This window comes from Molothrus aeneus, chromosome 21 (assembly GCF_037042795.1).
Source record: "Molothrus aeneus isolate 106 chromosome 21, BPBGC_Maene_1.0, whole genome shotgun sequence".
NCBI lineage: Eukaryota > Metazoa > Chordata > Aves > Passeriformes > Icteridae > Molothrus > Molothrus aeneus.
This window is the reverse complement of record NC_089666.1, coordinates 2,661,037-2,674,212: the sequence shown is the minus strand read 5'-3', so window position 1 is coordinate 2,674,212 and position 13,176 is coordinate 2,661,037. Positions and strand designations below refer to the sequence as shown.

General features: G+C 48.4%; 1 protein-coding gene across 1 annotated transcript in view; it reads left to right on the top strand.

Annotated features, from left to right (window-relative positions):
• The window catches only part of USP48 (ubiquitin specific peptidase 48), a 32,177-nt gene that overhangs the window by 11,757 nt on the left and 7,244 nt on the right, over window positions 1-13,176 (top strand). The window contains exons 11-20 of the mRNA XM_066563971.1: window positions 1,109-1,258; window positions 3,582-3,782; window positions 5,014-5,128; window positions 5,255-5,385; window positions 6,671-6,742; window positions 9,517-9,641; window positions 9,783-9,905; window positions 11,700-11,761; window positions 12,239-12,349; window positions 12,978-13,096. Of these exons, the coding sequence (XP_066420068.1) occupies window positions 1,109-1,258; window positions 3,582-3,782; window positions 5,014-5,128; window positions 5,255-5,385; window positions 6,671-6,742; window positions 9,517-9,641; window positions 9,783-9,905; window positions 11,700-11,761; window positions 12,239-12,349; window positions 12,978-13,096 (1,209 nt within the window). The remainder of the gene's footprint in view (window positions 1-1,108; window positions 1,259-3,581; window positions 3,783-5,013; window positions 5,129-5,254; window positions 5,386-6,670; window positions 6,743-9,516; window positions 9,642-9,782; window positions 9,906-11,699; window positions 11,762-12,238; window positions 12,350-12,977; window positions 13,097-13,176) is intronic.

The window sequence follows — 13,176 nt, the reverse complement described above, 5'->3', positions numbered from 1 at the left end:
CCCTTTGGATCTCTGCAGAGGGGGTAAATCATACACCTTATTCCCCTCTAATAACACCCCAAATCTTTCCCAAGCCCCCCCTCTTTAAAACACACCCTCCAAGACATAAAACTTCAGGAATTAGCACTAATTCCTGCCTGGATCTGTATTTTCAGCCTGTTTCCTGAGCTTTCTTGCTCTCCCTTTCCTCCTACCCCTCTGCCCAAAACAATAACTCAACAAAAACCTCCCCACCCAGCTCCAAATTCCTGCACAGCCCCGCGGTTGCCTTTGTTTCCCGTGGAATCCTGCCAGGGAACAGGGAGTGAAGGGCAGCAGTCAAGCTCTGTGGTTGTGGGGAGGTTTCATGGAACTGTAAATTTGAGGCATTTTGCTTTGATGCTGTTAAAAAGCAGCTTTTCCGGGACAGTGGAGAGACGTAACTTGGCTCTGATCTCAAGGAGGTCAGGCTGGTTATTTTGTGATATTGGATATTCTCCCAAGGTGGATATTTTGGTCAAGAATTAACCTTTTTGCAGCTATTTTAGCTCTTCAGAATAATTCTAAATAGGAAAAGGCCTCAGATAAGCAGAGCTTCCCTCACTGCTCCCTCGCACCAGCCCTCTGAGGGAAGTGGTTTATCTTCTTTTTTCCCTGCTGAGGTTTGGTTTGTTTGAGGTTTTTCCATCAGTGGCAGCAAAAATCCCCATTTCCTTCACCTTTCTGTTGATCTGCCCTGGCTAATCTCCCATCTCCTGAGGGCTCTTTGCCCTTGGGATTGCAGTTTGCTGGATTGCAGGTCCTGACAGGCTTTGAGTGTATGCAGAGGGTGAAAAGCTTTTGTTTCTCCCTGGGAATGATGAGGAAGGACAGAGGGAGCTGCACTTAACATTGCAACCAACCCCAAGTAAATTATTTTCTTGGGTGCAAAACTTTGCATTTAATCATTTGCACCAGTCAGTATCAGAGAGAGCAGGGTCCACGTGCTTGGCCTGGGGAAAGGCCTCGCCCAGCAAGGCTGCGGGAGGGAATTTTTAGGTTTGTTGTCCCCAGATAACCCATGGTAATTAACATAGCTGGCATTTTCCCTTCAATTCCTGGTTTGTTGGTTTTTTTTTCTCTTTCCCAGCTTTTCTGCAGGAGCTGGTAGAGCGGGATAACTGCAAGTTTGAGGAGTGGTGCAACGAAATGGCCGAGATGCGCAAACAGAGCGTGGCCAGAGGCAAGATCAAGCACGAGGAGGTGAAGGAGCTCTACCAAAGGTTACCCGCCGAAGCTGGTCTGTAAGACATTGTGGAGTATTGCTGTAGTAGAGCTGTTAAGCTTAGGAATGATTTGTGACTAACTCCCAGCTCCTGTGGCCTTGCTGGAAGGCATTCCCGCAGCCCTCTGCAAGGGGAGAGCTTCATGCATGCTTACATTTGTTTTCCCTTGCTTCTTTTCCTGCCTTAACCTATTTTTCTCCTTTCTTTGCTCATTCTCATGGCCTCTGGCATCGCTAATTCCCTCCTGCTCCTTCCCCATCCGTCAGCCTCATGCTTTGTGACTCTTTTCTTCTGCCTGGTGAGCAGCTCAGCTCGTTAGGATCATCGAGGCGGAATAACTGCCTGCTCCCAAATTGCCAGCTCACAGCAGGTTTGGGAGCTGGTGAGCTCGATTCATCAGCAGGTAACAGGCTAAGAGAATGCCTGACCTCCAGCAGAAAATTACTGGATCCATCCCTGCCAGTGCTTCACTGCTCTGTGTCTCAGTTTTGTAGGGAAACTAGGGTTAAGCATTTTCTCCTTGTGTCTTGTTGCCTCAGCACATTGAGTTTTATTTCCCACCTTGTTTTTCTCACCCATCTCTCACAAAACTTGTTCTATCCATCCAGCCCTGAGAATTTGTCTTCACTATGTACCTCTCCTAAAAACTGCAGAATAATTACAATTGAAGACTTAAAAGTGGGTTTAATTGTGTGGCCTGTAAGAGAATTCACTGTTCAACTTTTATTATTGGATGCTCAGAGTCCACCATGAGATTGGAGTAGCCCAACAGCAACTCCTGTTCCTGTAAACATCTGCCTCTCCAGTTTGGGAATGCAGGTGTCAGGAAGGTGCCACAGCTCCCCGTGAGCCTGAGCAGCACTCAGATGTCACTGTGAGATCAGAGTTGTGCTGGAGGGATGAACCTGCCCTGACTCACCCGTGAAAAGGAGCAGCAGCACAGTTCCAGTGTGGTTTTCCTCAGCAGGAACAGAAGAGTTTGCTCTCGGCAGTTCTGATGTGACAGAGGAATAAATCTCAAAAAAATATGATTTTTACAAGTGCAGGTGAAGCTCTTCTGCCCCAATTTAGAGATGACAGGACCTGAAACTTTGCCCTGAGGCACCCTCTGCCTGCTGCTGGCACATCATGGGCACAGCACTTCCAGCACAGCTGGAGGCAGCGTCATTCCAGCACTGCTCCGGGTCCTATCTCTGTGGAGCTCGGGGCTGTCTCTGCAGCTGTGCAGACACGTTTTCTGCCAGCTTTGTGGAGCCTGCCCCAGAAAACCCTCCTTTCTGGGGGAGGCAGTTTCATCCCAAACTAGCAAACCGGTTCTGACAGCGATGCAATTCTCTGGAGGTCACGGCTGTGGCGGGCATTGCGTAAGATGAAAACACCGTGGATTGAGGCTGTGGAGGAAAAGAGGCTTCACAGAGCTCCAGTGCAAGCTGGAGACACAGTGTTTTCCTGTCTGCTGTATTTTCCTCTTGCTTCTCTGTTGCTCCCTCCTAGGAAACGTGAAGGATTTTTGCTCAGTTATAAATGTCACCAACGGGTGCATTTCCCCACGGTTTCAGAGCTGCCCTCGTGGCAGCACAGAATGGGTTTGAATTCTTCCTAATTTCTTCCTAAATTCCCAGTCATCCACTGAAGGGTTGAGGTGATACTGTGCCTCAGTATTGAGATACAGGGGTTTCACCCCAGCCTGCTCATACAAACACTGACCTGCTTTTGAACCTCAGCTTTGTATTTCTTTTTCAGCAAACAAGGGCAAACCTGCTGCACTGCTTCAGCAAAAAAACCTGAGCAAGTTTCCATTTGCACTGTAAATTTTAGAATTTTCTCACCTAAAATTGTAAGAGACACTGAAAATTTGTGTGCTGAAAGGACAGGGGGAACACTGATTTCATCTCTGCTGTTGTTGCTTTAATTTTCAAATTACCCCAGTGAACTGTCTCTGTTGTAGAAAAAGCCTGTAATGTATGATCATGATTTAAATATTATATCAGTCCCTTGATGGATGATAGGAAAACCTTCCCCTTTCCTCGACTGCTCTCCAGTAATCCCCAAAAGGTTTGAAAGCACTCCCATTCCTCCTTGGAGCTGTTGCATATTGATTGCTGAATCCAAAATGATCTGCACATCTTAATCTCACGAAGCTCCTGTCTTCCAAATCTGTGACACTGAGATCAGAATGGGGTGGGAGTAGCTGGATCAGACCTTTGAAAACTTGTACCTCAGAGATTTAATCAACAGTGATTGCCTGTTAATTTTTAAGAGTAATTATAAAATACCACCTGGTGTTGGAGCTGACGTGTATGGTCTTGTTTCTCTTTGTGGTTTCTCCCCTCCCAGGTTCCCCTTACGACTTCATCTCTCTGGAATGGCTGCAGAAGTGGCTGGATGAGTCCACTCCTCCCAAACCTATTGATAACACAGCCTGCCTGTGCTCCCATGGCAAACTCCATCCCGATAAAATATCCCTGATGAAGAGGATATCAGAATACGTCGCCGATTTCTTCTACCGCCGATACGGAGGAGGGCCCCGGCTCAACGGTAACGTCCTCTCCCAGTCACCTCCTGCCTTGTGGTTTGGAGCCTTGTTCTGGTCCCAGCCCTGTTTTGAGCCATCCTTCATCATCCTAACTTTATTTCAGTGCATGGCTTTAGTGCTGCCTTATTTCCAGGGGATTTTTTTAATGCCGCTTAATTCTGTTAGCATTTCCCAAACCCACTTAGGGTGATCACAGGGTCTGCTTTGGGAAGGGCTGTTCCTGGAGGAATTGCTGTGGAGGAATGGGGCACTTGGCTTAGGAAACATAATACTTGGAAGGTTTGAAGGCGATTCTAGAAAATAAAACTTGCACATGCAACACTCCAAACTCTTGACAATTATTTTCTGAGCACCCACAGCTCCTGTGTGGGCTGGGTTTTACGAAATATTAGGCCAAAAATATCCCTTCCTGTCTGTCACCTCATCCAAGGAAGCACTTACCTGTTAGCCTGCTCCTGCATCTACCACCCATTCTGCTTTTCAGGGTCAGCCCAGCCCCTCCAGGCTTTGGACATCCCCTCATCAAGCCCCAGGTTTCATTCCTTTTAGGAAGTTGCTCAGTAACTCCCACTGAGACCAAATTAGCTCAGCTCCTACTGGGAGCTTGTAGGGAAGAAACTGCTTGTGACGCAGGCAGCCTTTGTGGGGAAAAACAGGGCAAGGTTTATTAGTCAAGTGGAAGATTGCCTGAAGGGTTGTGGGTTGAGTATGGCTGGCAGGGAGGGAGGGATGGATGAAAGGATGGATGGACACACTGCCTCCCTTCTCCTCTTGCTCCAGGATGCAGATCTAAGCACACACCCAGCTAGAGGATTGCCACTCCCTTGGTCCAGGGCAGCCTTGCAGGAGGGTGAATTTTCTGGGTTGCACTGTCAAAGTGCCACAATGCAGGTGTTTGTTTTCCTTGTTCTCCTGGCATTTCCTGCCTCCTGTGGCTGGGTGCTGGGCTGCCCTGGCTCCCTGCGACTGCAGGAGCTGTGAGAGCAGATCTGTGAAGCAGTGGAACAGATCACACCTCATTTGAAGTATTTTATGCTGCTTTAAGCTTCAAACGTGGTCTGATGGGGCTGTAGCCCCCAGGATTTCCTCATTTACACATGAAATCGCCCATTCTGAGGCAGGATAGTTGGTACACACCTATCTGAGGGCCTTCAAACCAGCAGGAAACGACCTGTGCAATAAACCACGCAATTAATAATGTAAAAACCTGTTTTTCTTTTCCCTCCCACCCAGTCAAAGCACTTTGCAAGGACTGTGTGGTGGAAAGGTGTCGAATCCTGAGGCTGAAGAACCAGCTGAACGAGGACTACAAAACCGTCACCAACCTGCTGAAGATGACAGTCAAGGGGTATGGAAGTCCCAAAGATGCTTTTTAGAAATGCTTAAACAGCTTTTCCTAAAGATTTCCCCGTTTGGGCTCTGAAGAAGGGAGCTGTGGTTTTGGGGTACCACACATTTGGTTGTCTCCCTGCAGGACCGACGGGTTTTGGGTTGGAAAAGCCTCCTTGAGGAGCTGGCGTCAGCTGGCTCTGGAGCAATTAAATGAGCAGGATGAAGATGCAGAGCACAGTAATGGAAAAATGAATGGAAATGCACAAAACAAAGGTATTTACTCCTGATTTCCTCCTAATTTCTGCTGCTGTAGAGAGCTACCAGCTCTGCCTTATTCCTCCTAACAAAAAACACCTCAGAGGTTTCTGTAGCTGTTTTGTTCCCCTTGTATGAGTAGGGAGGAAAGGATAATAAATAAAAAAGGCCTTCATTTAAGGAGCTTTTTCTTTGCTAATCTTGAAAACTGCGGGGTGATCTTCATGCTGGAGAGGGAGATGAGGTGATAAGTGGTTTTACAAAGCCGTGTGAAATTACCACCCCAGACACATGATCTTTTTATCCACTTTTCTCTGAATGAGAGAGCACAGGGAAGGAAGAAACGTGAAAATTACCGTGGGGAAGGGATGATGATGATGTTTATTGTGAAGGTTGAGGGATAAAACAGCACAGCTGATGCAGCAGCACCGGGAAAACACAGCCTGGGATCAAAAATCATGAAGTGCACTCCATTCTGTGCCCATATCATGAAAATAGATGGAGGTTTTATTTGCCTTCTGCTCTTTAAATGGTTGAAAATCGTATTTTCTTGAGCTCCTTTGAACTGGTTAAGAAGCTTGTTGGAATGGAAGTGGGCATGATGGCTCAGGGCATTGATCTTGGGCTGGAGGGCACCTCAGCCCCCCTGATAAGGAGTACTCATGGAGAAAAGGGTATTTCTGGGTTTCCACTCATCCTTCCTCGGGGTGACTTCGATTCACAACAGGTTGCAACTCCCAGTAGTGCATTTGAATTAGTTACAAGCCAGGTTGCTCGTTAGGCAGCTCGTTAGAGGCTCTTGCTGACACGTCATTGTCTTGATGATGCTCCGTTCAGTGGCCAACGCTTGACTTGAACTAATTTAGAGATTGATGTAGGGCTTGTCAGCCCCCTGGCAGGCTCCCCCTCAGTTTGTCAGGCAGCATCTGGTTTAGATCAGGAATTTTGCCAGGAATTCTGCTCCCTTTGCTCTTACCTAGGCTTGTGTTTAGGTTAAACTCGGCGATGTCTGGGAGCAGGGAACCCTGCGGTGTTCCAGCCCTAACAAATGCATCCTTTGTAATCTCACAAAGGCCTGGCTTGTGCTCCATGCACTTCAAAGGCCTCCTACGTGACCTGGGGGCTGTAATCCCGCCTGCCCACAGGCCAAGACATCGGAGAATAACAAATTTCCTTCCAAAGTTTCCCTTGGTTGAGGGGGTTTGCTGTAATTTGAAAGGCGACCGTGCTCCTTTCCCTGTAAGAATTTTTTCCTTGGGAGAGGAACTCTGTGCAATCCTCTTGTATTTTTTTTTTTAATTAGATGAATCAAATGAAGAGAAGAGGGAGGAGGAAGAGGAGTTAAATTTTAATGAAGACATCGTTTGCCCACATGGTGAGTCTCTCCGGGGGATGGAGCTGAATATCTCCGTTGTTGCCCACTGCTGCCCACATTAACCTTGTAGCCTTTGCTCCAACTGTGGCCAGCTCGAGGAGTCACTGCCCAAGTGTGCTTAATTCTCATTTTCCTGGTGTTTCTTGCCTCAAAAGTTTTCCTTGTAGGCAGACTCTGTAAGGACTCAGCCAAGCAGAGCTGTCAGATGCTCAGCTTCCCATCCTTGCATGGGCAGCACCAAAGCTCTGCAGCCGTTTGGAAGCTCTGAAAGCAGTAAGAGAGGAAGAGGTGATGTAAATCAGTGCAGGTGGGAGCTGAGAGTACCTGTTTAACATCCTGGTTTGCATTAAAACAGGAGCACTCACCCAGCACCTGGGCCAGGACCACTCCTGGATATCCATTTCCCAACCTGCTGTGCTTTGGTGTTTGTTTACAGAAGGTTTTGACCTCCTATCAGTTGTTTTGAAAGTGATGCCTCATTAGCTGCATCCTTGGCTACCCTGTTGTTTTAATCTCACTTTATAAAGCTTGTGTTCCCAGCCATTAAACCCAGTTTTACTTAAGCTCCTGTTTGCAGGCATCAGTTTGTGGGGAAGCTCTATCTTACCTCAAACAGAAGAAAAAATGGCATAAATTAGCCACACATCTCCTGTCATCAGGGGTAGTCAAGAACCTGGAGTAAGGCTTGAGAAATCTCATTTTCAAGCAGAGTGTTTAAGCACTTTGTCACGATTTTAGCTGTTACTCAGTGCCTTGAACGCTGCATTTCCCTTTGCCTCGGGGCTGCTGCTGTTCAATAAAAGCATGGAGCGTGGGGATGGAACATTTAGGGAGCCAGACACGATTAAAAAATAGGCCAATAGGCCTTTGGAAAATGTATGGTGTTAAATTGCTGGTTGATCTGTGACTCGGGGTCATAGCAGAATAAATAATACTAAATAAGGGGGTGCTGGCAGGGCAGGTTTTGTTGTCTTGAGTTAACCTCTGATTACTCATGGAAAACAAGCTTTCCACCTTGAAAAACTCCCTCTGCAGTGGATCAGCAAATCTGTAGTCTTGTTCCTACGGCCTTAATTTTGTGGTGGAGGAGGTTCCTGCCTCCATGGTAGGCTTTGGAAAAGGCTGTTCTGGATCTGGGAGGGCTGGCTGGCCTCCAGGAATGCCACCCGGGCGTTCCCTTCACAGCTCCCTTTGCATCCCTGCTGCAATTCCTCGCTCTCCAGTAGCTGCCTGATCCCAGGGAATTTTTTCCACATACCAAGTTAAGCCTTCTTTGATGTCCGTGCCCAAAACATGTCCCTGGATGATGGGAGTGGGAAGCAGGGGCAGCACTGGTTGGGTTCATCTTCCAGATGGCAAAACACTTGTGCCCTGCAGACCCAGAGCTGATTTTTCCACCTCTTTCACTCACCATATTAATCTGTTTTCATTAATCATGTGGTGTCAAGGCACTTATTTGTACAAGCTCCTTTCTTTGCCCATCCTTGCTGGCTCTGGGCAGCATCCTGGGCCAGCCTCTGGAGCCATTTGGCCTTGTTGGATGCAGCTCAAGTGGCCAAGTGCTGCACCGAGGCCTGACCTTTGTTTATTAGAGGAAAAGCAGGAGGGGAGCATTGCTATTTTTTCCTCTTCAGGGCTGGCCAAATTCCAGGCGCGGCTGGAGGGAGTAGTGGGCCTGAGGAGCTGCTTGTCATGTTAAAGAGCTGCCTGAGGGTGGGGAGGAAGGAGTTCCTCTCCTGTCTCTGCAGCTCTCCAGGCTATAAAAGAGCAGATAATAAGGGATTGTGCCCTTTGGACACCACAGTTGCTGTTTTCCTTCCCTCTTCACACGAATATTCCCAAATCCTCTTCGCATCCTGGTGTCGCAACGGCTGCTCCCCGTGTTCCTCCCTGCACAGAGGCTTCCCAGCTGCTGTCTCCAAGGGAGATGAGCTTGTGTTTTCCCCTTGGCCATCAGCAGCCCTGTGAGTGGGCAGCTGGTCAGATCCCAGAGCCTTCTCCCGTTTTTCCAAGCCTTGTTTATCCGGCCAGCACGTGCCGTCCTTGTGCACGCGGTGTCCCAGTGCCTGAGTGTGCCTCCTGCTTCCACCCCTGAGACTGCAGGCACAAATGGCTCCTGGAAATCCTTCTTGGGCTCTTGGAGCTGCCTCAGCATCAGGATAGATAATCCTGATATCAGGATAAATAATCCTGGTGGATAAATAAGTGTTCTGGGGGGGTAGCTGGTAAATCTTGCTTGGTATCTTCACATCCTTTTATTGCCCAGAGTAGATTTAGGGTGCAAAATCTGCCATTTCCACATTTTCAGGTGCTTGGATAGGGCACATGAAACTGTGTTGAGATTCTAGAGTGGGAGTTGGGGGTTTTCAAGGACGTGGAAGGCACCTGGTTTCATGGAACACAGGGTTATTATCCTGGGGCTCAGCAATGGAGTCACCATGAGGATGTAGCTGTGGATAGCCAGGATCAGAAAACAGAAGCCCTGTGCCCTCTGGCTGCTCCCCACATCCCTCCCTCTGTTTGATCAGCTGCTTAGGCCGTGGTCTTGGAAATCTAAAGAGCATTTTTATAAATTAAAGTCATGTTATTATTATTTTTTTTTATTCTCTGTCTAAAGGAACCAAGGAAGGAGTTGAAGGTGACTTTCCTGGTTTTTGCTGACGTGGTGTGGATTTCTTCCCCACACTTGTTCCTTGTAATCTCTTCAATCAAGGGCTGCAAAACATCCCTGAGCATGTTGTGATCAAAGCCTTTCCTTGATTCTCTCCCTGCAGGTGACCTGTGCATCTCTGAAAATGAACGGAGGGTGGTTTCCAAGGAAGCCTGGGAGAAACTCAAGCAATATTTTCCAAAAGCCCCCGAATTCCCAAATAACAAAGAGTGCTGTTCCCAGTGCAAGGTATTTGCCAAATACTCCCCTTTTGTTGACTGTAAATACTGCTTGTATTTCTGGTTTCCCTTTTTAACACAACCCTGTGCCATGGAGGAGAATAAAGTCACCTTTAGTAGCAGCTGGGATGTAATTAACTGTTTCCTGCAGATTTTGGAGCGTGAAGGAGAGGAAAATGAAGCTCTGCATAAGATGATGGCCAGCGAGCAGAAGACTTCTCTGCAGAACCTGTTCCATGATAAATGCAGGCCTTGCCTGGGCAGCTGGCCTCAGGTAGGGAAGGAGGGGGATCAGGGGATGCAGCCAAGCTTGGGAGAGATTTTTGTTGGCTTTAATCCCTCTCCTGCCCAGAGCAGCTGCTGTCCCATGCCTGGAAGTGCCCAGGGCCAGGCTGGATGGGCTTGGAGCACCTGGGAGAGTGGAAGGAGATCCCAAACCATTCCATAACCGTTCACTCCGGGCGTGCCAGCAGAGCTCTCACTGTGTTGTGCTGAGGTCTGGATTGGCTGTGCTGGATCCTGCAGAGCCAGGGGAATGGCTGCTGTGCCAGGGGAGCTGTGGCTCACTCAGGGAGATGACAGTGACAATGTTGCTGTCATGGTTGTATCCGTCCCTGGAAGGAGGGAACAGCACAGCCACTTCCCACAGCTCCTCATCAGCCTTCCTGTGCAGGAGGATGCTGGGACACACCTGAACTTTGCCCCACCACCACCTTTTGCTGCTGCTTGGGCAAAATTCAGGTGTGCTCCAGCACCATCCTGTGTTCCAAAAGCTCAGGGAGCTTCCCAAAGTGCTGAAGCCCTCCAAAGAGCAGCGGTGGCTGTGCAAACCCTCTCCTAGCAGCCTCTCCAGGAATTTTTGGGGGTTTGAGGTGCCCAGAATGAGCTGTTGGCTCCAGTCCTTGGCTCCTGGGAGTCTCGTGGTGCTGATGAATGGCTGACTCTGCAGTCCTGCCAAGGTGCATTGGCAGGTGTCTGCCTCCATCCCTCGCTGCTCCAGCTGGGAAGAAAAACTGAGGCAACACAGATCCATGGCTCAGAACCAAGGAGACCCAAAATGGTTTAAAAGGAGTTTTCCTTTCATGCTGAGCTGGAGAGCTCCAGGTCCTGCCAGTGGAGGTGGTTAAGGTTGTATCTGATTGGATTTGCTTTTGGAGCTGGAGGAAGCTGGAGCTCATCACTGTGGGTCAGACATAGAAGGGTCTCCACCAGCAGGATTAGATCCTTCTTTCCCTTTTTATCCTCCTTTCCCTTTTAATTTCCTAAGGGAGCCTTGTAGAAGAGAGCTGAGGATCTTCCCCTCAAGCCTTTGGAGTTGTCCTAATCCAAAGTTGAGGTTTGGGGAGGAATTTTCCGGCAGAAATAAGGAGAGGAAGGGAAATTAAAAAGTGTATATATATGTTTGTGTGTATATATATTCCTTGGGTATGCTGAGTTTTCCTACAGAAAGATGGAACAAGCCCTTATTTCTGTCTTTGGGAAAGGGGTGAGGATAAAGGAGAGCATGGAAGTAATTTTGTCACCCAGCCCTTGGGGGCTGGGTAGTTTTTTGTCCAGGAGCAAACAATTTAAAGGAAGATTGGGACAAAAACCCACAGATTATCCCAAAAACGCTGTCTCATTTGGTGCACAGCTGTGGTTTTGTATCCCTGCTGCTACCAAAAGGAAAAACTTGTGGATTTTGATGCTGGAAGCAATTGAGGGATGCTGGGCTGGTCTCACCCCATGCCTGTGGGAGTGAGGGGTTCACCAGCTTCAAACACTGAGTACCCAGCAAGAGGAACCACACTGGGGAGTCCTGGCTGCTCCAGGGAAGTGCCCTTTCCCACTGGGAATTAAAAGTAATTGGATCAAAAGCTCAAGTAACTTCACAATAAACACAAGATTAGCAATGGCAGTGCTTAGTACCTGATCCCAAATTATTTTGCTTGGCTTTCTCAGCCCACTTGGATGGAGTTGTCATGGTAAAGCAGCACCGAGGTCTCGAAGGGAGCGAGTGCTGCCGAAAAACCCAACAGTCATTGTTGGGTTCATTAAAAAGATCCTTTTCCCTCCTCTTTTCCCCCAGGAGACGGATGAGCTGTATATTGTTTCGCAGTTCTTTGTAGAAGAATGGAGGAAATTTGTCAGGTAACTTGGCTGGAGGGTTTTGGTGCTTTTTATCTCTTATTTTGGGGGCTGTAGATGTTTTGCTTCTGTAGATGTTTTGCTTCTGACTGGCAGCACAGTGAGCTCATGGAAACAATGAAGCTGGTTTTTGCAGGACTTGTTTCAATTGTAATACAGTGTAAGACACTGAATTTCCTTGTTTGCTGTGTGTTAACCAGATGGTCAGATAAGCTGGTAACCTGATTAGTTTTTTCATCTGTCTGGAGCTGTATCCCAAAGGTCACCGCTGGGGCTGGAGATGGAAATCTCTGCTGGTCAGAGTCATTCTGCACCGCAGAGGAACGCAGATCTGATTTCCTCATCACTCATAGTTACTATTCCTTGTTGGAATGCCTTGTGTAAATACTCACCTGCGATTTCTTCCTGTTTTCCTGAAGAATTGTGGGGGTTTTGGTGGGATAACCTGATCCAGCTTTCCAAAGCTCTTCCCTTTTGCAGGAGGCCGACGCGCTGCAGCCCCGTGTCCTCCATAGCAAACAGTGTCCTGCTCTGTCCCCACGGGGGGCTCATGTTCACCTTTGCTTCCATGACCAAAGAAGACTCCAAACAGTGAGTTCCTTCCCTCCACACACTTTCCTTTTGCCAGGAGCCTCGGGAGAACATTCTCAAAGGAATGCTCCTGCCTGCTGAGCCACAGCAAGATGAGGAGTAATCCTTTCCCTCAAAATTAACACCAAGGCTTTCTCAGAGCCACCCCAGCCTTCCTGCAAGGCAAGACTTAAACTGTCCAAGGATGCAGGGTCAGGAAAATAGAGCTTCCTTCAGCTTGGTTTGTTCCTGACAATAAGCACTCTAGATTTGGCCAGGATGCAGAAACATTCTGCTTCCTTACAATTTGCTTTCCGTGAGCCTTTCCCCCCCTGGAGTGCTGGCTGCAGGGCTGGACTTCATGCTCCATAGCCTTGCTTCTGCAGTGATGCAGCACTAAAAGTAGGAAATCTTCCACTCCTTTCCTCCTCCATCCCTCCCTCCGGCACACCAGGAGCACAGCAGTGTCACTAATCACAGGCTGCTGTTATCTGGCTCTACAGGCCCTCCCGTGTCGCTGCATTTTGGATGGATTTTACAGCTTTTCTTTCACTGACAGACCAACAAGCCAAAAGAGGGAGGGATTTTCTGTGAGTTTAGGGCTTGGCTTTTCCAGTGTCATAAAGCACCTGCCTGTTCCTTTGCACAGTATAGCTCTGATATGGCCCAGTGAGTGGGAGAGGATCCAAAAGCTCTTTGTCGTGGATCACGTCATCAAAATCACCCGGACCCAGACGGCCGAGGGCGCCCGCTACGCCTCCGAGCCCCGTGAGTGACCCTGGGAAGGGCTCCCAGGGCTAGAAACTTCTGTCCCAGGGGGTCACTGGGAACCACAGAGCTTGGCAGGG